The sequence below is a fragment of the Dermacentor silvarum genome, chromosome 3, assembly GCF_013339745.2.
Source record: "Dermacentor silvarum isolate Dsil-2018 chromosome 3, BIME_Dsil_1.4, whole genome shotgun sequence".
NCBI classification, from domain to species: Eukaryota; Metazoa; Arthropoda; class Arachnida; order Ixodida; family Ixodidae; genus Dermacentor; species Dermacentor silvarum.
In genome coordinates, this window is record NC_051156.1 from 114292840 (window position 1) to 114318482 (window position 25643).

The 25643-nt window shown below is 45.0% G+C and overlaps 2 protein-coding genes across 2 annotated transcripts in view; both read left to right on the forward strand.

Moving 5' to 3' along the window:
* LOC119445716 (tenascin-like) overlaps positions 1–20219 on the forward strand; it is a 40970-nt gene extending 20751 nt beyond the window's left edge. Inside the window, exons 6-10 of the mRNA XM_037709997.2 lie at positions 11928–12022; positions 13107–13249; positions 14927–15032; positions 17400–17567; positions 19633–20219. Coding sequence (XP_037565925.2) covers positions 11928–12022; positions 13107–13249; positions 14927–15032; positions 17400–17567; positions 19633–19934 — 814 coding nt within the window. The 3' untranslated portion in view covers positions 19935–20219. The remainder of the gene's footprint in view (positions 1–11927; positions 12023–13106; positions 13250–14926; positions 15033–17399; positions 17568–19632) is intronic.
* LOC119445713 (tigger transposable element-derived protein 4-like) overlaps positions 1–25643 on the forward strand; it is a 342546-nt gene that overhangs the window by 169270 nt on the left and 147633 nt on the right. The gene's annotated exons all lie outside the window — the stretch shown is intronic.

The following is a 25643-nucleotide window of genomic DNA, read 5'->3' on the forward strand; positions in this document are numbered from 1 at the left end:
CGAGAGTACCGATGGAGCGCTGTGAATATCCCTTGAGCGAATATTGAACGATTTTCCACCTTTCTTCTTCGGGAACGCGGGCCATGCTGAAATTCAGTTGCTGCTCTGACAGATGCGGTAATGTGCAAGAATATATATACGCTCCTCAAAGACGGAAGCCGCTTTTTAAATACGCCCACAAGTGTCATGAGCAGGCGTGGCCTGGCTACAGATCAACAATGATCTTGAGAACGCCCACAAAACATTACATATATTTTCAAGTTTATAGATGCATCGTGGGGAGCGTAGTGAGAAGTTCAACATCGTCACCAATCCCGAACCGTACGGCTACCTTATTGCGGTACGCGCGCAGCAGACGACACGCACTTGCTTGCGTGACGCAATGCGCGCGACGGGAGCATGTGCGCACGCCGGACACACGGCGCATGAGCAATGCTTCTCGTTGCCGCCGCTGAACCGCGCTGTGAGCTCAGAAGGCCACGCGTTCCCGTGTTCACCCTCAAAAAGATTGCGACGTTACCTCCTAAAATGATCGCTCGAGAATACCTTCCTACATGCGTAGGTAAGTTAAACCACGTTAAGACCTAGCAGCAACCAAGTTATTACCTAGCAGTAGCAGCCAGTAAGACTTGAGGATGGACAGTTTCGCTGTACCTAAGCTTTGCACGACCAAGTGCAAACTTGCCCGTTTTTTTTTACAACGGAGCTGTTATACACAGAAACTTGGAGGTTAACAAAGCTCGAGAACAAGTTAAGGACCGCAGAAAGAGCGATGGAACGAAACATGTTAGCTTAAACACGAAGAGAGCGGTGATGATCAGAGAGCAAACGGGAATAGCCGATATGCTAATTGACATTAACAGAAAAAAATTGGAACTGGGCATGCCATGTAATGCATAGGATGGATAACCGGTAGGCCATTAGAGTTGCAGAATAGACACCAAGAGAAGGGAAGCACAATCGAGGACAGCAGAAAACTAGGTGGGTTGATGAAGTTAGGTCATTTGCAGGGGCAAGTGGAAATCAGCTAGCGCAAGACAGGGGTAATTGGAGATTGCAGGGAGATGCCTTCGTCCTGCAGTGGACATAAAGTAAAGGACGATGATGTTGATCATGTTTTACGCTACTTTTCAGCGGATCGCTGCTTGCGTAGACCGAACGTGTAGACCAAAAATGCCGTAGCCTCATTACAAAAGCAAAAGCTTCTTCTTCTTTCTTCTTTGAGGGGTTTTACGTGTCAAAACCAGTTCTGATTATGAGGCACGCCGTAGTGGAGGGCTCCGGATTAATTTTGACTACCTGGGGTTCTTTGTGCATAATCAAAACAAAGCAAAAGCGCATGGCGCGGTGTGCCCCAGCTGCGCTTAATAGCCAATGGGTGTGTCTCTTTGGCTGGTGACGTCAGGAACTTCATAGGCACGCTCGCTAGTTTCCCGCGGATCGCTGCATGTGTAGACCGAGTGCGTAGACCAAAAAGGCCGTAGCCTTGATACAAAGCAAAAGCGTATCGCGGGTGTGCGCCTGCTGCGTTAAATAGCGAATGGGTGTGTCTCTTTGGCGGGCGATGTCACGCACTGCATAGGCACGTTATCTCAGTTGCGTTCCGGCCGTGTATTGTACGGACCGAGGAACTACAGAATGCCTACGACGAACGAAGGCGGGAGCAGAAGGAGGAATGGGTGCGATGGCGGCGGGAGGCTGATAACGTCTCCCCTGCCTTCGCACCCATTCCCGCTCAAGAATCGTTAGAGAATCCATGGCCTGCCATGGTCTGCCATACGACCACAAAGTTATATATAGTCACCGTAGTGACAAAATAATAAAGGTGGTAGAAAATGACAATTCATGCGGTATGTGTCTTTATTTAAATCAATACAGTTTAATCTCACATATGCAGCTCCGCTGATCATCCACGTACACAAAGTGGAATGGCACTGAGATTTTTATGAGGTGACTCATGTCATGTAATTCCTTTGGTTTCTCCAGCGCATAACATGCATGAGGACGACATGAAAGAAAGGAACAAGAATGCTGTTTTCCGAACAAGAACACCAGCTGGACGGGTTCACGTTCCTTTCTTTTCTGTAGTCCTCGTGCTAAGTTACGCTGGATGAACCTGCCGATACGGACCAACTAGCCCAACAAATAGCGCGCTAGGGCCCTTCGTGTCATATCATGCATTAGCTTTGGCCACTATTTATGTGCTCGTGGTTGCGCATCTCATTCACGTTATGTCATCCATGTCATGTCATGTCATTTATGCCATGCATGACATGTCATGCATATCATAATTTTCCCCGAAGGGGGAGACCTGAGGCCCAATGAGTTTTACCCCCGCTCTCTCGCTCTCTCTCACCCCCACGCTCTCTTTCTAAAGAATGAATAAGGTGAATTGTTTTTGATTCACATGCAGTCATCATAAACAAGATAGGTACTTATCCAACCTGCGCCACTTGTTTTAAATGCATCAGTATTCTTGCAGTACATTACGCGCTTTTCGAAGGCCAGCTGATTTATCTGTGCATGTTTGAATATAACCGTTTGCCCTCTCACATGCATGGGTCACTGGATTTGCGTGGTCAAATGAGTAGCGCGTGGGGCAGCTGTGTTGAGGTAGCAGGGCTCAAAAGCAACCACTGGCACAATTTGGGTCAAGAGTATGTGGCAATGTGTGCACAACGCGTGCTGCTCTTCCACGAACATCGTTCATGCCAATTGCTGCTTCTGAGATCAGCCTAGTCACGGTTTCATTCATTACCTCTATGTTTTCATCTTTCTTTTCGAAAGCTGCATATTTGTTTGCGAGCACCAGACTGAATTGGTCTGCTTCTACCCTTACTGCGTCTAGGTTGGCCTGTTTCCTCTTGACTAATTTCACTCTTTCTCTCTTCAAATTGAGACAAATCCTAGACCTAATTAATTTATGGTCACTGCACTTTACCCTACCTAACACTTCTACATCCTGCACTCTTTTGGGATGGGCCACGAGTGTGAAATCTATTTCATTTCTTGTTTCTCCATTAAGGCTTTCCCAGGTCTGTTGCTACTCTCCCTGAGGAAGGTATTCATTACTGAGAGCCGATTCCTTTTCGCGAAGTCTACCAAGATCTCTCCTCTAGTGTTCTTCGAATCGAAGCCGTATTTGCAAAATGCTTGTTCACCAGCCTGATTTTTCCCCACTTTTGCATTGAAGTCGCCCATGACTACAGTATACTGAGTTTGCACCTTTCTCATTGCTAATTCAACATCTTCATAAAACTTTTATATGTCTTCATCATTGTGACTGGTGGTTGGGGTGTACGCTTGTACTACCTTTATTCTATACCTCATATTAAGCTTTATTACGACGACTGCTACCCTCAGAATAAGGCTGTAGAATTCATCAATGTTGCCCGCGATGTCCTTATGGATTAGAAATCCTACCCCGTATTCTCTTTTATTCGGAAGACCTCTGTAGGAGAGGACGTGGCCGTTAGTCAACACTGCATAAGCCTTACTAGGTCTTCTAACCTCACTAAGGCCAATAATATCCCAGGTAATGCCTGATAATCCCTCAAACAGCCCTGCTAAGCTAGCCTCACTCTAGATCGTTCGCGTGTTGAACGTTTTTAGGTTCAGTTTCCAGTGGCTGCCTGTCCGGAACCAGCAATCCTTAGCACCCTCTGCTGCATCGGAATTCTGACCATGGCCTTGGTCAGGTGCTCCACAGCCGCTGGGGACTGAGGGCCATGGGCTAATTGCAGGGGTCACTAGGGAGGTAGTGACCGAATATTGCACCAGGGAGGCCAATTCCTGTTCTGTTAAGGCAGTGTCTTTGGTGAAGCTTAGTGGGCCTTCTTATTTTCACGTGGACTCGTAAAGCCCCACTGGCTCTCAGCAATTTTTAGCCGGTGTCGGGCGCCACTATAAGCCTGAAAATGTAGTAGACTGGAGGAGGATTCAACCCGAAGTTAAGTATTTTACCTCTGCTCCGCGCCACCACCATGGTATGCATGAGGTATGTGCTGTTTTTAAATGAACACCTCTCACACCAACGCTTTAACGAGCTGTGTCATAACTCACTGGGTGTGTGCCACTCTTCAATGAGCCTCTCGCCATCTTGATTCACTGAGTATGTGCCACTGAGTGTGCGGCAAGCGAGGGAGCGATTCTCAGCATTCGAAGGCACCGGCTCGCCACGCTTCTAGTCTCGGAGGCCACGTGCAGACTTATCGGCAGTGCCACTAGATGGCACAGCGTGTCCAGAAAAAAATATTGAGGCAGGGTCCCTGTTGCCTCATGGTGCGTTTCACAACGTCTGCAAGCCCCAGCGCGCCATGCATTTCGGAGGCGACATGCAGTTTCGCGAAGACGGCGCTAGATCCACTCGAGTGTTCACAGGGAAGCGCGGAATAGAGAGTCCCGATGCACTACACGCTTCATTTATAACTAAATAGGTTGTGTAGCTATAATGACTCATTGCAAAAGACTTTACCGTCAAGAGTCACCGTGAATGGGTTCCGCCGAAATTATTTATTTGTCCTGCCCCTCTTAATCCTATCAGAAGAAAGCTTTTCTTTGTTCTTCGCGCCCTTTAAAGACGTCGTGTGGCAGCGCTTAATTCTACGATGGGTTGGACGTGGAGCCTCCAGAGTTGCTTTTATAGGGAAGTATCACGGAACAAAAGCACAATACACGCAATGTATGCTCCATATTCCTTCTTCAGTTTGCCAGTGTGTCGTTTGCTTTAGGAAATATGAGAGCGTACTAACTCGCCTACTGTTCTATCTTGGGGAAAGGACTACTACATCCTTCGTCCACGGTTGTACGTCTCCGGTTCTTAATGTGTGCACGGTGAGCTCGGATTCCCCGAATAATTTAATCGTTAAATGGACGGTAACGAACGAGTGGTAATGGTACAGAACTACGCGCAACGCAGTTCTGCTGAAGACGTGTCGAAACAATTCCTAATGGGCTTTAACTCTGTTGGAAATATCGAATACGTATCGAATGGTCTTTGCTATTCGATTCGGCTGCGATTCGAGAATACACTTTTTGAAAGTCACGAATATTCGTTTCTTTCGAATCTGTAAGGGATAGCAACACTTATTGTGGCCTCAAAGAAGACAGAACACATGATCCAAGGGCTGTTTCAAATAAATTTGCTGCTGTAGAGCTGAGGTAGTTGTGCTGGGGCAGCAGCTCCTGAGCTTCTGCTCGATCGCTTTTAGTAATTCATTAATAATGCCTGATTTTTAGGCAGCTTATATGCGAATTTGTCTCAACTCAGTCAAGGAAATTACTTATTTGGCCACTCACACGATGTTTCCATCCTTTTAAAACAATGTGCGGTCCTGTAGTATGCCACTGTTCTCCTGGAATGGACTCTACATTAAATGTGCATTTAGTGAGAGGCTGCTACTTTTTTTAATGACTGTCATGTTGCAGCAGATAACTAAATGTAGTTGCTCTTCATATACCACCTCCTCATTTGGCCAGATGTTCGTGCATTTGTGAACGGCATTACATGCATTTAAATATGCCCTAAACAAACCATGTAAACAATATAAATAAATCTCAATTATCAATAATTCTTTTCTATTAGAAGTCCATGCACTTTATATTTCACTTATTTTAGAAACAAATATTCAATTTCTGATGCAATACTTGATACTACATTGGTGGTAGGGAATCACCACAAATGGTAGGGGACTACTGAACAATCTTGACTTCCTGAGCTTCGTTAATGCGAGCCCGAAGCACCACCGACACATGAGCGTTCATGCATTCCGTCCCCGATCGAATGCGGCCGCTTGACGGGAAATCGAGCATGCGACGTCGCACTCATCTGTATATAACGTCGCTTAAAGAGGACTGTGGCGGAGGAATAATCGGCGGTTATTTCTTCAGGATGGCAGCTGGTTACATCCAACCTACATCTAACAGAAATAACAGGTCCTCCTAACGAATGCTTTAAACTTCTAGTAGTTACATATCACACGGACCTTTATAGACATCTTGTCCTACAAAGATCACTGGCTTCGACTGCCGAAACTATGTTAGAATGAAGTGGGCGTCTTTGTCGAGTCGATCTTGACAGCTTTATTTTTAGTCGGTGTCAAGGTTAACTCTTTTCCTTCGCATCCACTTGTGCTAGAGTTAAGGTATAATAAAGAATTGAAATCAGGTTTTCGCTAGAGGCGTGACAGGTGTGATTCAATTGCGTATTTTCTTGTCTATGGCACATTCACATTCACATGATTGCGACATTTTTGTTGCCAACGCGATTAAAATACAACAATATAAAGTGCGCAGCTGTTATTTGGAGAAGCACGAACTGTAAAATGTAGGCCTGCTGAAGTCTGCCTTTCTGAGTCGTAAGTAAAACTACGAAACTCGATATTTGAGATAACGTAGCAAGCCTGACAATGTGCAGCAGATCGTTTCACGGTTTGCCGTCATCGCGGGCAATGAAGCGATATCGACATCTCTTCCTGTTGTGACGACCAAAGGAAAAAAAAAAAGAACGAAAGTTTTCTATCTTCGTCCGGTGTCTGCTATAGTTCCGCTGTCGTGTCCACATCCGGCCAACCTTCTTTAGGCATCGTCCTTGTTTTGCAAGTTTCTATTCCGACAAGCTGCTTCCGTCTGCCAACATTATTGATTTGTTTTTCATTGTTTATACCAACTCTCTCTTCGTAATGTAGGTCTGCGCTATCCTTTCTTCGTGACTGAAGCCTTGAGCCTTGTCACTGTTAAGAATGCTCGCCAAATGCAAAAAATACCGCCGATGCTGTTTCACAGATTGACGTATTTATTGCAACACAGGCACACCCGCCACCATCATGGGTCTTTTACGTCCTTTGGACAAACGGCCATTTCTCAAATACGTAATCTGAAATATCTGGTTCCACAATTTCACTCGCGACTTTGAAAAGGAGAGTTCGCCAGGCCAACAGAGTTCCTCATTTTATATCGCCGGCCATGTCAGTGCGGCAACGCCTTCACTGACATTGCGCCAATCGCGTGGTGTTGGGCGTGGTTAGTACGCATATTACCGCGTGTTGCCACATTCGGTGGGGCGCACACAACATTGATGACTTTGACGCGTCGGACGTGGAGCTGTGAATTCTAGGCCAGCGCTGCCGGTGCGCTTTTGAGCAATCACTGTGCTCAATCGGTAAGTGATTCCGATACTTGTTTCATTTTGATAGGTAGTAGCTGTCACCGTAGAAATTCACGCGAGGACTAGAAAACGACTAGAACATTTAGTTCTGAAGCATGTACAATAGAATTGCTCGCATCGTACAGCAGAATCGCACAAAGCGCCAAGTATGAAATGGCTTCCATACATTTTTTTTTGAAAAACCTTAAAAACAGCTTTCTTAATATTAGCTTGTTCTTTCGCAAGAAAGGTCCGGAATTTTGGTGAGCAAAGCTCAGTAAAACAATGACATGTTTGCCTGCCTCACTAGACCTGAAAAAAATAATAATGAAAAAAGCAATATCGTGTTCTGGAGCCACCATCTGAGCAGAGAGCCCCTGGTAAGCGGAGGACTGAGTATCTAAACCAGTGAGCAGCGGTCGCGACAAACCAGGTAAACAACGCGTGCAATATTGAACGACGCGGATGAGAAAAAGGCAGTCTGCCGAGTAACTTGAGGAAAATAACACAGGAGGTAAAATCGGGAAACTTCATTTATATTTTTAAATAACAAAATGGAGGTCGCGTACTCTACTTCCATGTGCGCCGTCCTATTAGTTCAACACTACTATGATGAAAAATAATTGCCATAGTTTCGGTCTAATTGTGATTATGCTTGATTATATGATGCTTGATCATATTGATAAAATAGCAAAAAGTATTTGTCCCCCACACAGACAATTGATATGGTGGCACCTGTCGCTTGAATGGTGTCCAAATGAGCACCAAAAGTGCATATTTCCTAATGCGCATTGAGGAAGGATATTATCACGTAGTAATGACGCTGAAGAAAATTGGGCGAACCTGTGCCCACAAAAGTAAGCTACACTCGAAGCACAACGATAGCAGCGAACACAGTTGGCGATCGTCGAAATCTGGGGGGCGATCTTGTACGCGTTCCAAAATGGAACGGAGGCGTTCCGTTCCATCGAGCCGCACACGATTGGTCAATTTCAACCGCGACGTTCAAATTGACCAATCGTGTGCGGCTTGATGGAACGGAACGCCTCCGTTCCATTTTGGAACGCGTACAAGATCGCGCCCCTGATCAGCGGCGAAACGCGTCGGCTTTTATGCATGAGTCATCGAAGGTTCCAGATTAATCCCTGGTACCCGCGTGTCTTCTAGAAAGTTCTAGACAATTCGCGTCGCTCATACCATCAGATTACATGAGCGTCGGTGACAGGAGACAACGGATAGAAGCATCGATAACGTTCGTGAAACTTCCGATACATGCAGGCGCGTCCTGTGCCTAGCGATAACGTTTAACATTTGTTAGCCGGTGAAAAGCGGTCACCGGTGAAAGATAAACAAGTACACGTGTCAATATAGTGAAATCGGCGAATCTCATACGCATGCATAATTATAGAGCTGGGGAAATAAAAGAACCCGAGTGCATACAAATAATATAATACCTGCAATAAGAGTGCATACCTTACTTTTTCATATATTAATACTGTGACATGTTATTGGCAAACATTATAGCACATATAACTTATTGAAGAGTTTCACACAGGGTAATGTACCGTAAGTCTCAATCAAGTTAATTGAATAAAATGTAGGCAGCGGAAAAATGCCATTCTACAAAAGATTACAGGTAATACGGGGCTGCGGTTTCGAAGGCCACCATAAAAATCCCCGCAAGAATATCTATTGTTACGAATATATCGTTACAAATATCTCCACGGGCCTACCTGAAATTCTATTGCAAATCTTGTATGTCGCTGAAACGAGAGGACGTTGTTATGCTGCGGACAAAAGGGAGATTTTAGCATTTACTCAGACGGATTGAAAAAGGTGAGACAATTGCGTCCTGCTACTTTTCCGAATAATCGAGGGCTGCAAAAACGTTTTAATTTATGCACTCTCTACATGAGTGATCCCGGCCGCGGCGGCCGCATTTCGATGGCGGCGAAATGCAAAAACGCCCATGTGCTTGTGTTGTAGTGCACGTTAAAGAACCCCAGGTGGTCAAAATTAATCCGGCAGCCCTCCACTACGGCGTGCCTCATAATCAGAACTGGATTTGGCACGTAAAACTCCAGAAAGAAGAAGAACATGAGTGTGCATCATTTCATAAATTAGTGCATAATTTCTCATTTTTAGATTGAGCGCATATTGTCTCGAATTAAAGACACCATAGTGTCTACTTGACACATTGAACAATAAGTGTTATAGCTCATTACTCTAAATTATATGATTTATCCTTACTGCCATTCTTTCAAGAAGAATAAGCAATATGCATATTGCCTTATTCGTGTAGAATATATATATATATATATATATATATATATATATATATATATATATATATATATATACTATCGACCAAGAAAGCGTACGAACCACGCGATCTCGGAAAATACTAAATATCCGAGCAGCCTTTAAACGTAGTCAGTAAAACCGTACATTACAATGTTGTTCTCATATGCCAGTAGAGGCTGGAAATGGAAATACAAGGCTGTGTTTTGAGGTTGTGGAGATATTCAGCTTTTTGTCAGATCATTCTGTCCGTAAGCTTTTTTGTTCGATAGTACATAACAAGAAACACAGTTATTAAAATACAATTGCAGTATAGCTTTAAGTAAAGAGACAATGGCTTTACTCAAGGAAGTACTTTTTATTGCATAAGAATTATTGGGCGAGTACCCGAGCTCTGTCACCCGATATAATAGTATAAATGCAGATGATTGGTAGCTTTTAGGTGGTAAGAAACAATTTTAACAAAGAAAAAAATTGATCAAGGAGAATAACCATAGGGATAGATTGGGCTCCATAATAAACAAATAATAGGGGTGGGCCAACTGAAATTTGGGGCAGGTCAACTTGCAAATTGGGACTTAGGGAAATTCAAAATTTGGAGGAGGGTCAACAAAAATTGGGGATGGGACAACTTGAAATTTGCAGGTGCATCAACTAGAAATGACGGTATTGGCCAACTGAAATTTGGGGTTGGGCCTACTTAAATTTGGCATGGGCCAACTTGAAATTTGCTGCTGGGCCAACTTGAAATGTTGGCATGGGCCAATGTAAAATTTGGGGATGGGCTTGCTAAATTTAGGGTGGGTGAAATTTGGGACTGTGCCAACCGAAGTTTGGGGGTGGGCCAACTAAAATTTTGTGGCTGGGCCAACTTGAAATGTCAGTGGAAGTCAACTTAAAATGTGAGGGTGGGCCAACTTGAAATGCTGGTGTTGGCCATCTGAAATTTGGGGTAAGGCGAGTTAAAATTTGGGGGTGGGCCAGCATATTTGTGACTGGGTCAACTTGAAATCTCACATGGGCCAACCGAATATTTGGGGGTGGGCCAACATAAAATTTAGGTTAGGCCAATTTTCATTTGGGGTGGGCCGAGTAGCATTTGGGGGTGGCTAACCTAAATTTGGGGTGGGGCTATAAAAAATATGGTGGCAGTACAACCTAAATATGTGGGTGGGCCAATCTAAATTTGGGGGAGGGTGGCCAACCCTCCCCCAAATTTTGGGGGAGGGTTGATGCCTTATTGATGCCTGTTGGTTGGTTTGTTTCAAGTGAAATGGGAAACCTTCTACATGTTGCAGTGAGGAACAGGTATGGAAAGTAAAATAAAAATGAAAATAAAGGAATATGACAGTAAATGAATAAACACTATAAACAAGTGTAGCTAAGGAACATGCAATGTCTTTGACTATGGTAATGTGAAATTAAAATAAAGACATTACAGAGGTGAATAATGGTGCATCCTAGTAGTGACATGGATAAAATGTTAGCAAGAACAATAAAACATGAATTAGTATGATGTTCGCGTTGTTTCATGCACAAATCTATTTGAGGCATCACATGCCTATCCTATGGCAATAACCAAGTGTCGACGCTTCAACCGAGAAAACGAGCAGGTGCTAAAGTTGCAGGCTAGGCTGGCAAAGGGAACCTTCTAGAATTATTTTTTTAATTGAAAAGATACTTAGGTTGAAAAGGTCTATATCGTCATTTTATTGCAAAAATAAAGCTCAATGGACGAAGACAAACTGACCTGTATAAATGGAAACTTAATGGAGCTAGATATTTGACAGTACATTCCCATAAATGCAACTTCGTGCGGGAAGCCACCTGTGCTGCAAAAAATGCCAGTGTGCTGAAAGACAGACATGGAAAAGACTGATGATTTAGAATGGTCTTCAAAAATGCCAGACTTTCTGAACCGCGCACTTGCAACATGCGGCATGCGGTAGCGGATGCTGTAGCTCCTAACATAATTACGGAACAAGAATGCACCTTCCCGTACTTCCAGTAACATAATTATGGAACATGGTACACCGTCCAGTACTACGCCATTCGACAGACACAAGCACGCGCTATTTAGTTTTAAGTAATGAAAGAATACATGCATAGTTAGGATATTTTTGTTATCAGTTATCACTATATGCAGTCATGCTGTCTGCTTTGTTCTCTTTATGGATTCAGTTTTTATGGAAAACTGTACGTGGTGGATGGAAGTACACGTAAATGCGCCATGTTTCCTGAAAATCTTGTTTTGAAGAATACAGAAAGGTGGATAAATATCGAGAAAGAGCGAGTGAGAGTGCAGGTCTCATTGAATAAGATTTGCGACCTCTAAAATACATTTATTAAGGTGCTGTTGTCCAACATTTTATCTGTTTCAGCTGTATTGGCTGTCATAGGGTATAGTGAGCGACGTGAAAAAAAAAATGGGCTGGAGCATGATGGGCTTCAGCTTGGTGATGCTATGCTCGGTTTCAAGCAGAAGCAGTGTCAAGACTGTTGCCGAGTCTCTACCTGACTTAGTTCAAGCAGAAGAACGTATGAAGGAACTCGTGGACCTCTTCTCCGACATCAGAAGTGAGGAAACCCTTGCTTATTTTGCTCGCGATTTGGTTTCATTTCAGACAATATTAGAAATGATCGGAATTTTCGTCGTAGGCTCTTGTGCAACATTCGATTGCGGAAAGACGTTTCGTACGATGTACATATAAGTGGTCCGGCAAAAAACAATCAATTGAAGTAAACAACGGAATATAAAAAGTAAGAATCAACCTGAAACGTTAGACACTTGCACGATGAATGCAGAAATGGTGAGCAAATGCAAGTTATAATCAGTGGACATACGAAACCTGTTGAAGTGACACCTTATTTCTGAAATCTTCAGAACAAATTTATGCTCCTATGTGAAAGTGTAAGTTTCGCCAAAACATCTTGCTTACAAGTCGAAATAAATATGTTATGCGGGTGCTGCGGAGAATAACGACTTGTAAATAGATTAACCAAAGAGGGCTTCTTAAAAACAGCCAGTGGGTGTTATGGCTAGCTTTTCGACGTTGTTGCTCCCACACGGGAGCACCGTTTGCCGCTAAAGCCTAATTCACATTTAGCGTCAAGCGCACTTCGAATAATTGCCACTTCTGGGAGCATACCCGGTTGATAGCGATACCCGGTTTGCGAGCTCAGCCGTTGCTGAGCTCGCAAATTCAGACGTTAGAGTAAATCCTGCTGCACTACCCTGAAGTCGTTCTTTTTATTGTTCTTTAGTTTTATTTACATATATTTTAGCCTGCATTTGGTGAAAGAAGGAAAACTATTTCTAAATATGAATAAAGCAGGCGTTTATTGAAGCATAAAATGACACATATGCATAATTATTCAGAAAATATGAATTTACAAGAAATCTTAACATTTTCTCGAACCTAAATATCAAACGAATGGTACAGAAGTAGGCACATTGCGTGCTTCTTTTCAGAAGCAGAAAGCAGAACAGGAATTTATATGCACACACATTATGCTCAAATAATAGGCTTGCAGGCTTTAGGGAAAGTGCACTCATAGAGGGAGCTGGACTCAGATCAAAAAGGAAGCAAACAAAGCTTGTTCATGCTTTCAATATATGAAAGAATCTGCTTGCCAGCATTTATTAGCATCTACTTCGCAGGCGATATGCGGCCCCGGCATTGTACAGACCATTTGAGGGCGGGGCAGACGACAAGTGGCCTGTACAACATATTTGTTGGGAAAGATGACGTCAAAGGGAAAGTTGTCTACTGCGACATGGACACCGACGGAGGTGGCTGGATGGTGCGTGCAGCCGTTCTTTAACCTTTGCAAGGCTTTGTCCATTTCCGGATGGAGTGACAGCGTGAATGGCAAGTTCTGTGCAAAGTTCGCCTGTGTATGCACTCGCCGAATCCTGAAAAAAAAAACCCCACAGTCGATACTACTGAGAATAAATAAGCAGAAACTCCACTGGAGTTTTGTAAGTATGCATAAGCATTGCCCCACCTGCTCATCTTCATGCAGCTCAGTGTCCTTATCAATGTTATCAAACCTGATCCAACCAGTATAAACTCTTACCAACCCTTACAGGTTATCGGTCGTTATCAGTCTAATCGCAATCGATCCGATTCTTATGAACTCTAATCAGACCTTATCAGAATTGCTCCGACCATTTTAAATAATTTTCGCTCTTTAACACTTTATCCTGCCACATCGAAGCACTACCAACCCTGATGAGGCCCATATTGTCCCTCATCACTCCTTATCAACTCATTGACTGCTGAACTGCCTGTGTCGCGCGACACGAAGCGCATGAGTCCTAAGAGATAGGTGGCATTTCGGCCTGTGAAAGAACGTCCCAACGGTCCCGGGACCACCGAATAGCCGCATGATCGGGGATGGGGCGTGTTTGACATTAAATCTTCGCAAAATCGCAATCTTCCTAGTGTCTACAATGCTCCAAGGCGGCTCTACATGTGGTCCTAGAGATGGCTGTTATTTCACCATCACCAAATCTTTCATTAAAGGCTTCATAGAAAGTGTTCTCCTCTGAAATTTGTGTGTACCACCACTACAACACATTCATATGGTTCATCTATATTCACCTTCAGCAAGCGTGTTCGTTTAGCCATTTACTTTTGTTTACACGCCCGCAAACCCGCATGAAAGGTGTCCGTTCTTTCGCGAATTGTGTGTATATTCAGATTCTGAAAGGTGTGTGATTGTGTTGGGCGACTAAAATTGTGTGCTTAATCAAGAAGACCGTTCAATCACTGCTGGTATAAATGATAAAATGCTGCGTTTCTTAAAGAATACGCGAGAACATTTTCTTTAAGTGTGTGGCACAGTTCGCAAGGGGTGGAAGTCGCCAACACTTCACACACTTTCAAGGTACCAGTCATGCACGACTAGATCGAATGTATGTATGTTCATAGATGGCGCGTCTGCGTCAGAACCACGATGCTGATGCTGTTTCCTCTGGTGATCATTGTTTTGTGACGTTTGAGATCGGCCAAAAGCAAAACAAGAAAGCTTAAATGGGAAGGGTGGAAATTGAACATTGCGCTAATAAAAGATGCAGTGTTCATAGATAAAACAAAGAAAGAAATCGACCAGTTTATTAGTGACAACCTACGCAGTTGCGTACCAAAATGGAAGTTTAAGCAAAGTGATAAAATTGATTGCAATAGAAAGAGATGGACACATGAAGTATCAAGCTCAAAAACAGGAACAGGGCCTACGGCTGGAGCTGGAAGGCTTGTTACGAATCGAAACAGCTAATCCGGGTTTTGTGGCGCAAGAACTCCAGGACGTTAAACGACAAGTAGAAAGGTTAAAGGAAGGTAACTAAAGAGGTGCGATTACACTTGCACGAGCTGAAAAATATCTCGCTGGCGAAGCACCAACAAACCGAGATTTTTCAGATGAAAAGGTGCTGTCTCACTACAGGCTTTCGTGTTCTGCTTATGCTTCGTGCAGGTCATTCAGAGACGAGGGCAGTTCGGCAACAGCATCTACCACTTCTACCGCAACTGGACAGAGTATGCCACCGGCTTTGGCGATCCGGCCAAAGAATACTGGTTCGGTAAGCTGCGTTAGTATGGAGCTCTCGTGTGTGGCATGGTCCCAAACACCAGTCTTTTTGTCTAATCTTTTACTCGTGATTTGCGCGTCCCCTTCCTTCGTTCATTCACCTTTCCGGCACAACTTTAGCGAATGCGACGTGAAATAAACTCATAGGTACGTTTAGGAAAATAAAAACACTTCTCATGGGCAGGAACGATCCAACAAAACATTTTTATTTGCGTTCTCGACGCTTAAGGTACGTTCAGACTGCGTGCGTAGTGTGCAGATACCTCACAAGAAGCGCAAGCGCAAACGCAAACAGCGCAACTGAATTGTTAAGACTTCAATCTTATGAAGCGTTAAGAGCGCAACAGTCGTAACACGCGCGAGCGAATTTGTTGGAAGGCCCGCTACATTTACGTTTCATACAGATGCGACAGTTCCAACAAGCGATACAGATCCAACAAGCGCCGCAGTTCTTGTTTTAAATTTCCGGTGACGCGACTTCCAGCATCCCCAGTAAGAGCCATGCCTGTGTATGCGTGCGTCCATAGTAGTAGGCAATCTTCCACTGATACGCAACTGGCCAGCTCACATTTTGATTGGCCGGTCTTAAGAAGCGTGGCGTATGCAACTGATAATGTGAACGACCAGCATTCTTGACGATCTTAACGCTAGTAGCGCAGGATACGGACTGTACGACAGATGCGTGCATTTATTTATTTATTTATAAATAAATCGGGGCCACAGGCATTAAAGAGGGGAGTGGGTTACAGCAAATGAACATAAAAACAATAATAAAAAAGCAGTTAGAACGTTCAAGTACAAAAGATTCTGATCATACAGTTTTAGTTGGGGTAAATTGTGGTAAGAAATTGGCAGCAAAGTACGATAGTAAAATGGTAAATACAAAATGCACTTAGGTTACAAACATATAGTACGAAAAATGCTTCGATTATACAATGTTAGCTAAAGCCGCTGGAAACCGTTGGTTATCGTGAATGGATACGATTTCAGCAGGAAAGTGGTTCGATTCCGTGGATGACCGAAGGAAAAATGATTGCAAAAAAGTTTTAGTGTGACATGATTCGAGACCAACTTTATAACACTGGTCGATTCGAGGCGATACGTATTGTGACTGAAAAATGAAATCATTGCGGAGTGTTGAATGATGCTATCGCTTGTGAAAAAGAACTAAACGTACGATTTTGCGACGAGAAGAAAGTAGACTAAGCGAAAGATTAGTTTTCATGGCAGACACACTTGCAGTTCTAATGTAAATACGTAAGATCAAACGAACTGGATTATTTTGAACGAGTTCTAATGAAATAATTAGTTTATCAGTGGCACGATCCCAAAAGCATATGCATATTCTAGTTTCGGACGTATAAGGGTAGTATAAAGAAGCATATTTAGGGATGAAGGGGCAGTTGAAAAGTTACGGCGCAGGTAGCCAAGCATGCGGTTAGCATTGCTAATTACGTAGTCTGTATGAACATTCCAAGATAAGTTAGCAGAGATATGCACATACGCACACCATTGCTAACGTTACGACCGCAGTCTGAACATACCTTTATAATACAGAGTTTTACGACGGGATTCCTCTTCTGTACAACGACAAAGCATAGCTGCAATGAAAGTCGTCCAGATTAATTGATGATGTACTTCAATAACACACACGACACATCCATTTTGTGGCATTGCTTTTATTTTCGCCTGCTAAATTATCTTGTAGCATTAAATAACGCAGTAAACGTAAAATCTTTCCCCCAGAATGAAGGGTGAAAGAAAGAAGGGGTGGGCGTTTCTGGAACGTGCTGCAAGGGATTACGATGGGAAGGAATTTTTTTTCATGGCTGCTATCGTATTGATGGGCGAAAATGATCAATTTACTTGGTTAAAGACTGAGTTACGTGACACTAAACGACGAAATTTCGCACATCTGTTTGCGTTCTTTCACGTAGTAGCGCGTAAGTGCACTTTCCAACATGAATTGGCGGGATCTATTCCCGGCCGAAGCGACCGCATTGTTACAGCGAGCGGCTGCAAGAATGCTTGTGCACTGTTTTAGAGTACACGTCAAAGAACCAGTAGTGGTCGAAATTCTTCTGAAGCCCACGACTACAGAGCCTGACATAATCCGGGATTTGTTTTGCGACGTCAAGCTGCACAATCGAACTCCCTCAAACAATGGTCACTGCAAATTTGAAAACTGTCATTTTGTTTCTGCAGTGTCGGTGTTTTTTCATGTTTGCATAGTCACAGAAACGCCACACCCAATTTCGCTTTTCTTGTGCGCGCAATATTCGTTTTTCGGCACCGAGTATATTATTACTGTTGCCGGAGTTCTCTCCGACACCTTTTCGCTTAACTTTGTCCTGAACAGGCAACAGAGCGCTACATGCTCTGACGTCGAATGCAGAGTGCATGGAGCTGAGGATTGTTTTGAGAAACCACACCGGTGAAAATGTTTCTCTGGACTACGAGAGTTTCAAGGTCGGCTCCGAGAAAGATCACTTCAAGATGCGGCTTGGAGGATACTTGGGTCCGCGTGGTAAGGCAGAAAAATTTATTTTAATGCAAGAAAGCGTGTAGAAGGACTAGCTGCTTCATTTGGTGGTCCTTGAGTTATTAAGTAGTTTTCATTATTAATAGCAACAGCTTTGCAGAGTAAGTTACCATTGTGTTTCAGCCTCCGATAATGAGCGAAATGTTTATTAAATGAAAAGCTTCATTTGGACCTACGCCAAAGCATTACTTTAGGGAACACTGCTAGCGCGTCACTGCATGGAGTGTTTACCAGCCGTTCAGGAAATAAATCAGGCTGGAAGCAATGATACATTAGCCACGTGGAGTATTTTAATGAGCCACATTGGATGATCATGTAACCAGCCAGCCTGCAAAGCAGAAAGAAAAATAAATAAATTAACGTGGCATGTTAGCTGAACGGAGTATTCATCAACTAAAAATTAAGGATACATTTTTCGTTAAAGCGTAACAATTTCCATCGAGAGACTGCAGTTCTGGCACGTGACACAATTACCAAGTATCCAAGTGTTTCCGGAAAACTACTTCGCGGTTATTTGTCTACTCATTCATGTATTTTTTAAAATAAAGAATGCAGTTAAGTGAACATTTTCGAAAGAGTCTTGAGTTAGATAAGCCCATGCCTCAACAGGCGCGTTAGATTACGGATATAAGCTGCGTTGCCCCGACGCACCTCACAGGATGATGCTGTAACTGCATTTTTGATAGCATAGGTACAGCTTCATAGCCTGTAACAAGTGGGCAGAACGTATAAAATGGAATATTGAAAGGGCCACAAATCTTGGTAACGTATCCCTTAAAAAAAGTCAAATTTCGTAATTTTGTTCAAAGATGTTAGCTACTAGGCAATAGAAAATTAGACCAAACTTCGATGTATTGTTCCTATTTTCGTGTCTCAAATCTAGCCCTGGTACATCTGTCTATAGGCATTTTTTTATTTCTTCATGTTCAGTGGCAACGAATGGTGTTTCAACTAACAAATGAGTCATTTAGAAATATAAATTATGAAACACAACATAACTAGTCTAAAATCATTGGATAAGACTATAAAACTACTGGAAAAAGTAAGTACACTAGAGAACTAGATGGTCGAGATGGCAAAACGTTCGAGGCAAAGCTGGAAAATTGCCTTGGATATATCTTGGGAAAATCTTCTTCAGCACGGGAAAAGACCAGCAGTGCGTACGTTCAGATCTCGCGCGGTGTGCCTTCTGCGGCCGCCTTCGCGTTCGCCAGATGATGATGATGATGATCATGATTTATAGGCATCCCCTTTTGAACGAGGCCGTGAAAAATAGTCACCTAGCCTGCTTGATTAATTCAGGTATATTGTACATGTTTCCAATCCAGCATTTTTGTATACATCTCCTTAATTTTTTTAGCCAGAGCGCTCGGCTATCAGCACCATCCAGGGACGGGAGGGCGCGCGCGTGCGCCGAATTACGCTTTCTAGCTGTGAAGTGCGCCCAATGGGAAATCTGCCAGAGCGCGCGCAATCTCGGATTCCATAATCCCCGCAAAGGTGTACCTTCTTCCGCCTCCATATGGCATACCCGCCTTATCCTTAAAAGATATATCAACACGTCATCTTATGTCGCTTGCAGCATTGCGGAAGGTAGGAGGCTTACACAGTCAATATCTTGTGCAGCGGAATATAGTTGCGGGCATAACTGTGTGATTATTGGTGGGTTTAGAGAGCTTTATTTTCCCGTGGGCTAAGACGTTCTGAGGCTTCCACAGAGCTGCGAACGACTGCTGAGATGGAGTATAGTTTTGCTTCTTCTGATGACGTCGGGCTTTGTCCTGATATCAAAATGAATCTCGCGACAGGCATGCATCTTGATTGTAACTTCTTAAAAGTTTGAAGGAAAGGTGGACATTATTTCTGAAAGTCGAAGGAAGTGTATACGTGGTGATTTGAACAAAGCTGTGGGGCTTCCTTATACACAGGCAAAATATTTTATTCATTTCCTGAAATTATCGATAAACGACGATCAAGGTTGTTAAGCTGTTGTAAAAAAGCTTATCTCTATTGAATGAGGCTAAAATATTCTATACAATGGAATACGCAGGCTGGGACTCGCTCTACAATTGCAACCACAGCCAATTTTCCACTTTTGACCGGGACCACGACAACACAGCGTCTCACTGCGCTGAGAAGTACCGCGGTGGCTGGTGGTATAACAGTTGTCACTTGGCTAATCTGAACGGCCTCAACTTGAACGGTCCCCACGACAGCTACGCCGACGGCATTGAGTGGAGCACACGTGATGGCTCAGGTTTCCTGTACCACTACTCTTATCCCAGTGTGACGATGATGACACGGCCTGTGACAATGAATACAAACCACGAAAGCGGTTACGTACACTACTAGGGAAACAATACCCCTGGTAATATTGTGTGTTTTCTTATCGTTTAAACAGATCACTGCTTTCATATCTTGTTTTATATCATATACCAGTGTTTAAGCGCTTCTTCCCTAGTGTTCTTTAAGAATATGAAATGGTATTGCTTTTGATTGTATGATGCCGTTATGCTACAAGATATTTCATACATGTGGACTGCTTTAAGTGCACAATTTGTGTAATGGCTCAGTTGCAATCCTCAAAGAATAGACGTTTTACAGGAGCGGCCATACACTTTGTATCTAATCAGCAAATAAAGCCCATTTAGTTCTGTTTTCAATTCCACTGCTGGTGGTGAAAGAGCCACGCCATATTTTACGCTGTGAGCGTGCCTCTTTGAACTTTATTCCCAGCTGTGAACTGCGCAGTGGTGAGGGAGACGCTGCCCTCAGGTAGCTTCATTAGAGCACTGCACGGGCCGATTTTTGCGGCCCGGGCCCGGCCCGGGCCCGTTTTCACATTGGGCGGCCCGCCCGAGCCCGATCAAAACTTTTATGGCGAGACCCGTGCCCGGCCCGGGCCCGGAAATAATCTACGTTACCCACCCGGCCCGGCCCGCCACCCCTTTACCTTAAGCCCGAGCCCGGCCCGAGCCCGACTCGAAACCGTCCCGAACCCGGCCCGAGACCGAGAAATACATGTTTTTCAGAGTTGAGAAGCCCGAGAATAACTCGCAGAAAGCCCGAGCCCGGCCCGGGCCCGCGTCAAAAAACCCGAGCCCGGCCCGGGCCCGGGTCAAAAAGCACACGCCGTGCCCGAGCCCGGCCCGAGCCCGTGAAAAAACTCCTCTACCCGGCCCGGCCCGGCCCACGGGCTGGGCCGGGCCCGGGCTTTCGGGTAAGCCCGAGCCCGTGCAGTGCTCTAAGCTTCATACGCACTGCACCTTTATCGTACTTTAGAAGGCGATATTTCTGCTTTTCATTGAAAGAGCGAGTGCGCCAAAAGTCACGGGTTGGCCGTGTTTCGGAGGTTGGCGAGCACCGTGTACTTGACAGAACCCTTTTGAGCATAAAATATTTTACACTTACTTTTGTGCGACAAACAGCGATTCGGAAATGTTGGGTAAAAAAGTACTTTGTTTGCACCCTGACGCCAGATATGTAGTTCTTTGGTACTGTACTTGAAAACCGAACACCTAAGTCGGGAACGTGCTTCCAAAACGCAATGAAATTTGACCTCATTGTTAAACGAGTACTGACAAATATTTTTGAAGTTGAACAAACACTAGCGCACGCATTTCGCACGTACAAGGGTGACATCAGGCAGGTAAGCAGGCTGGCAAACTTTTAAAATGCATTTTCATTTGACACTAAAAATAGTCTTGGAATGCTGAACTTAGCGTCATCGATATTATCGTGGCGTTAGCCAAAATAATAAAATGGCAGAATTCATTCTACGATGAGTGTCGGCGGCAGTTGCAAGCCATTACCATTGACACTCATTAGCATAGCTACTCAACGACGCTTATTAACAAAGCCACTCAACGTATTGCCATCAGCGAAACGAGTTATGTATAAGGGCCCATTCCCACTTGCGACTAGGCGAGGTCGCGCGACCGATTGCGACTGGCAACCAGAAAGCTACTCAAGGCGAACGATATTCACACTGACATATGGGACCGACGAGTCGCTAAACCGAAATGTTACGCGATATGCCGTTCACATCTGCTTGCAGTGTCATCGCCGCGTAAAATAAGCGCCAGTGATACGGACGTCCTGTTCCTTCCCATCTGATTGGTTCAGCTGTTCTGCGCCTGCGGTGGCGCGGCTGAAAAATCGAGCAGAGAGCAATTGGAACGAAACGGTCACCTTTCGAGAAAAGCGACCACTTGCGACTACTTGAGACTGGTCGCTTTGGGACTAACTTGGTCGCGCGACCTCGCCTAGTCGCAAGTCTGAATGGGCCCTTAGGCGTGTACTGCAGCGAGACTCCACTTTTGCGCTTCCCTTAAACATTCGGTGCCTATCTAGCGTAGCAACCGCGAAGCCAGTGGTGGCATCCGAAATGCATGGCGCGTAGGGAGCCTACATGCAAGCGCTGTTTTAGGGTGGTGACAGCCTTTGTAAGAGCACTTGCCGCCGCCAGCTATATTGGCGGGTTAAATCTGGGGCAGAAAATGGCGAAAGACCAGCTGACCGACCACATTTCCTGCAACCCTTGGTGACGTGAAATTAATTAACTTCCTTTAATAAACTTTGGCCTCAGGAACCAGAGACAAATGGCGCGTCTGAGATAATACTACCACGAGCACGCCATCGTGCCTTATAACTTGTTGCTTTATATGTGTCGCACGACATGCAATAGAAAAGTAAGTTTGATGCGTTCAAATAAAAGGAAAAGGCAACTAGTATATTAAAGATGTATGCAGGTTTCTTGTGTGCACTGGCGGAAAAGTAAATTAAAGAAATTTAATACATCGCGTGCCAACATGAGTACACCAGAGCGTGACAAAAAAATTACTCCATCTCCCGCTAAAGGGAAACCATGTGTGGGTGCGAAGCAGCGGGGAGATGGTTAGCTTGAGCGGGAGATGGTTTCGCGGCAGAGAGAGAGGGGGAGGGGACGCGGGACAATATAGACAGAGCCGCCGGCAAGAAATGCTTCGCATTTAATAAAGGCACAAAGACTGAGGACCAAAATGATTACCCACCAAATCTGGCGGAAATAGCGGTCAAAATTTTGGTGTTGTCAGCACCCTAAAAGAGTGCTTGCATGTACGCTCCCTATTCTTTCTGGATGCGTTGCCCCATTTATTGGCACTGCCGTGAAGTCCCTGCGTGGCCTGCGAGGTCAGCAGCGTTGCGCCCCGGTCTCTGCGAACGCAGACAATTGTGCCCTGGCTTGCCGCACACCTAGCGGCACATGCCCCATAACCCAAGTTGGCGAAATGTTCTTTGAAGAGCGGCATGTACATATTGCATTCATGGCGCTGCACGCTTAAAGCGTTGGCGTGAAAGACGTTCATTGATAAGCGGCAGATACCCAGTGCACTTTTGCTGTAGCCCGCTAATGCGTCGGGTTGCTGTCCTTGGGGATCCAATGTGACATGGGATCAATTCCGCTCAGCATAGGAGAAATTTAAGGGATCTTATTCGTCATTGTAGAGCGCGCCACATTAACCCAAGTAACCTCAAAGTAGTAACCCAAGTTTGCATCAAAGAGGTACATTGGATACTACCAGCACAGACCGAGTAGGACATTTCCAGTACTCCAAGTCAGCGTCATAGAATTTATTCGAGCAGCGGTACCCACCCCTGCATCACTGTAGAAGTGGGACTGCAGTCCCGCTTGTACAGTGATGCATCTCGGCGAGAAAGAGGTTCACTGGAGAGCGGCATATATGTACGCGTATTTACAGTCGTCATCAATATGAAAGGGAACACCTGTTTTTTTTAAACGCCCGTAGGGGCTAAACACACATGTCCTCCATAAAAGTGTTCAATGCTACTAAAAGTTCATTAGGAAAGCTTATTGCTAAGTATCAAGTTGCTAGATTTTAACCCAAGCATAACGAGTAATCGTAGTTTAAAAAAGTCGCTGTTCCCTTTCATATTGATGAGGACTGTACATGCTTAGTTACTCAAGTTAGTCCGATGATTGGTTACGAACCCTGTTACAGCAGAACAGCTGCCCAATGTGCTACTCATTCCACAACTGACTCTCCAAAGTCCCAGGTAGGTGGGAAAACGGTTAGGTACACACGTATATAGACAGATACATAGTTAGAAACATACATACATACATAAATAGATAGCCCCCAGAGGGTTCGTGAAGTACTCTAAGAATGCTAACACATTAAATTATCGAACTCAAAATAAATAGATCAATTTCTGTGAACACACACAAAACATCTACAAAATATCAATAGCAAGTATAACTTTAAGTATAAATTAGAATTTATAGTACGTGTGGGCAGTCAGCTGCAATGCACAGCTCCACGCCACATTGACGTCAACATGGTGTCTCTTGTGAACATCTAAATAAAAAAAAAACATTACGTCACGAGTTTTTGTTGCACATCTGCCAACGGCGCACCGTGCAGGACGTGCTGCTTGCGCTCTTGCTCCGCGCGGGATTGTGACTACGGTGCTGTGCCGCTGCGCTGCCAGTTTTCCTCAGCTGTCGCTCATGGCGGAACCCTGTCCGTGTCGTGTTCCTGCATTTTTCACTTAATAGCGCAGAAAAAATGATTTGCGCTTCCTCCTCCTGAGTTCTCATTAATTGTTTGCAGAATTATCATAAATTACGGTGCGGATAGTTTATTTTAACACTTTGACCACTATCTTGCGTCCTTCTAACAAAAAAAAATTGAAGCTAGCTGCCCTGAGACCGAAGCTTGTGCTCGCTTGGATTCGGACTGTCTTGTGCTTGCCGTCGATTTAGTTGCCTTAGTTTGAGTAAACCGAGTAACATATTAGTGGAGGTGTGTGGATTCCCAGCGTCAACATAGAACGCTGCTCCTGGAGGTTGCCTTCTGTTCCCGCACCTATTAGCAGTATGGCCGACGAGGTTCCTGTCATCTACTGCTGGTATTTCCGTCATACGTCGCGCCGGTAACCGTCAGCGGTATCCCGCCAGCTTCAGCGGCAAAGGGGATTCCAATGTGGAAGATATCCTGTAGGCGTACGAACGCGTAAGCACCCACAACAAATTGGTCGATCAGTAGAAGCCGACCAATGGTATGGTATGGTATGGTATGGTATGTAAAACTTTATTATTGTCCCTCGGAACGCGCGTCAGCACGTAGCGGGCCGCTCCCACGTCGGCACAGAAAGGCCGAGCCTCTCTGCTGCGTCGTGGGCCCGATGGACAGCCCATAGCTGTGCTTCAAGATCGGGGCTGCTTAGGGCAGCCTCCCATTTGGTCGACGTGACATCGTCGCCGTCGTGTAACGCGGGGCACCGCCAGAGCATATGTTCCAAGTCAGCTAGGTCTGAGCATAGCTCGTAAGCATTGGTCGATTGTATGTCTGGGTATATTCTGTGTAACAGTGCGGGGTTAGGGTATGCCCCGACCTGGAGTAATCTGAGTGTCAACGCCTGTGGTCTGTTTAGTTTCCTATGTGGCGGAGGATATCGTCTCCGTCCCATGTAGAAATGTTTGGTAAGTTCGTTATATGAGGAGGGAGGGTCCCGATTGTCCATAACCTCAGCGTCGCGCCACCCGGTAGCTACGCGGTCAACGACTCCTCGCGCAGCTCTGTGGGCCGACTCGTTGAGGTTGGGCGGGCGCCCTTGATCTGCCCCATGTGTGCAGGGAACCAGATGATCGTGTGCGACTTGATGTCCTTGTCCCGTAGAATGCGCACGACCTGCTCCGAAACGGTGCTCTTGGCGAAAGCTCGTACAGCCGTCCGCGAGTCGCTGTAGATCGTGGTCCTTTTGTCGTCCAGCAGGGTCAGGGCTATGGCCACCTGCTCCGCCACCTCGGCCGACTTCGTTCGAACAGTCGCAGAGTTCGTGATTTTCCCATCGTGATCGATGCCCACCGCTACGAACGCCGTCCCGTCGGGGTACCGGGCAGCATCAACAAAACAGCAATCCGGAGCCTCTTCCCGAGCTTTGCCCAGGAGAGCCTTGGCCCTAGCTCGTCTCCGACCCACGTTGTGTTCGGGATGAACGTTGCGTGGAATTGGAGCCACGAGAATGCGTTCCCGCTGTTCTCGAGGGAGACCGCAG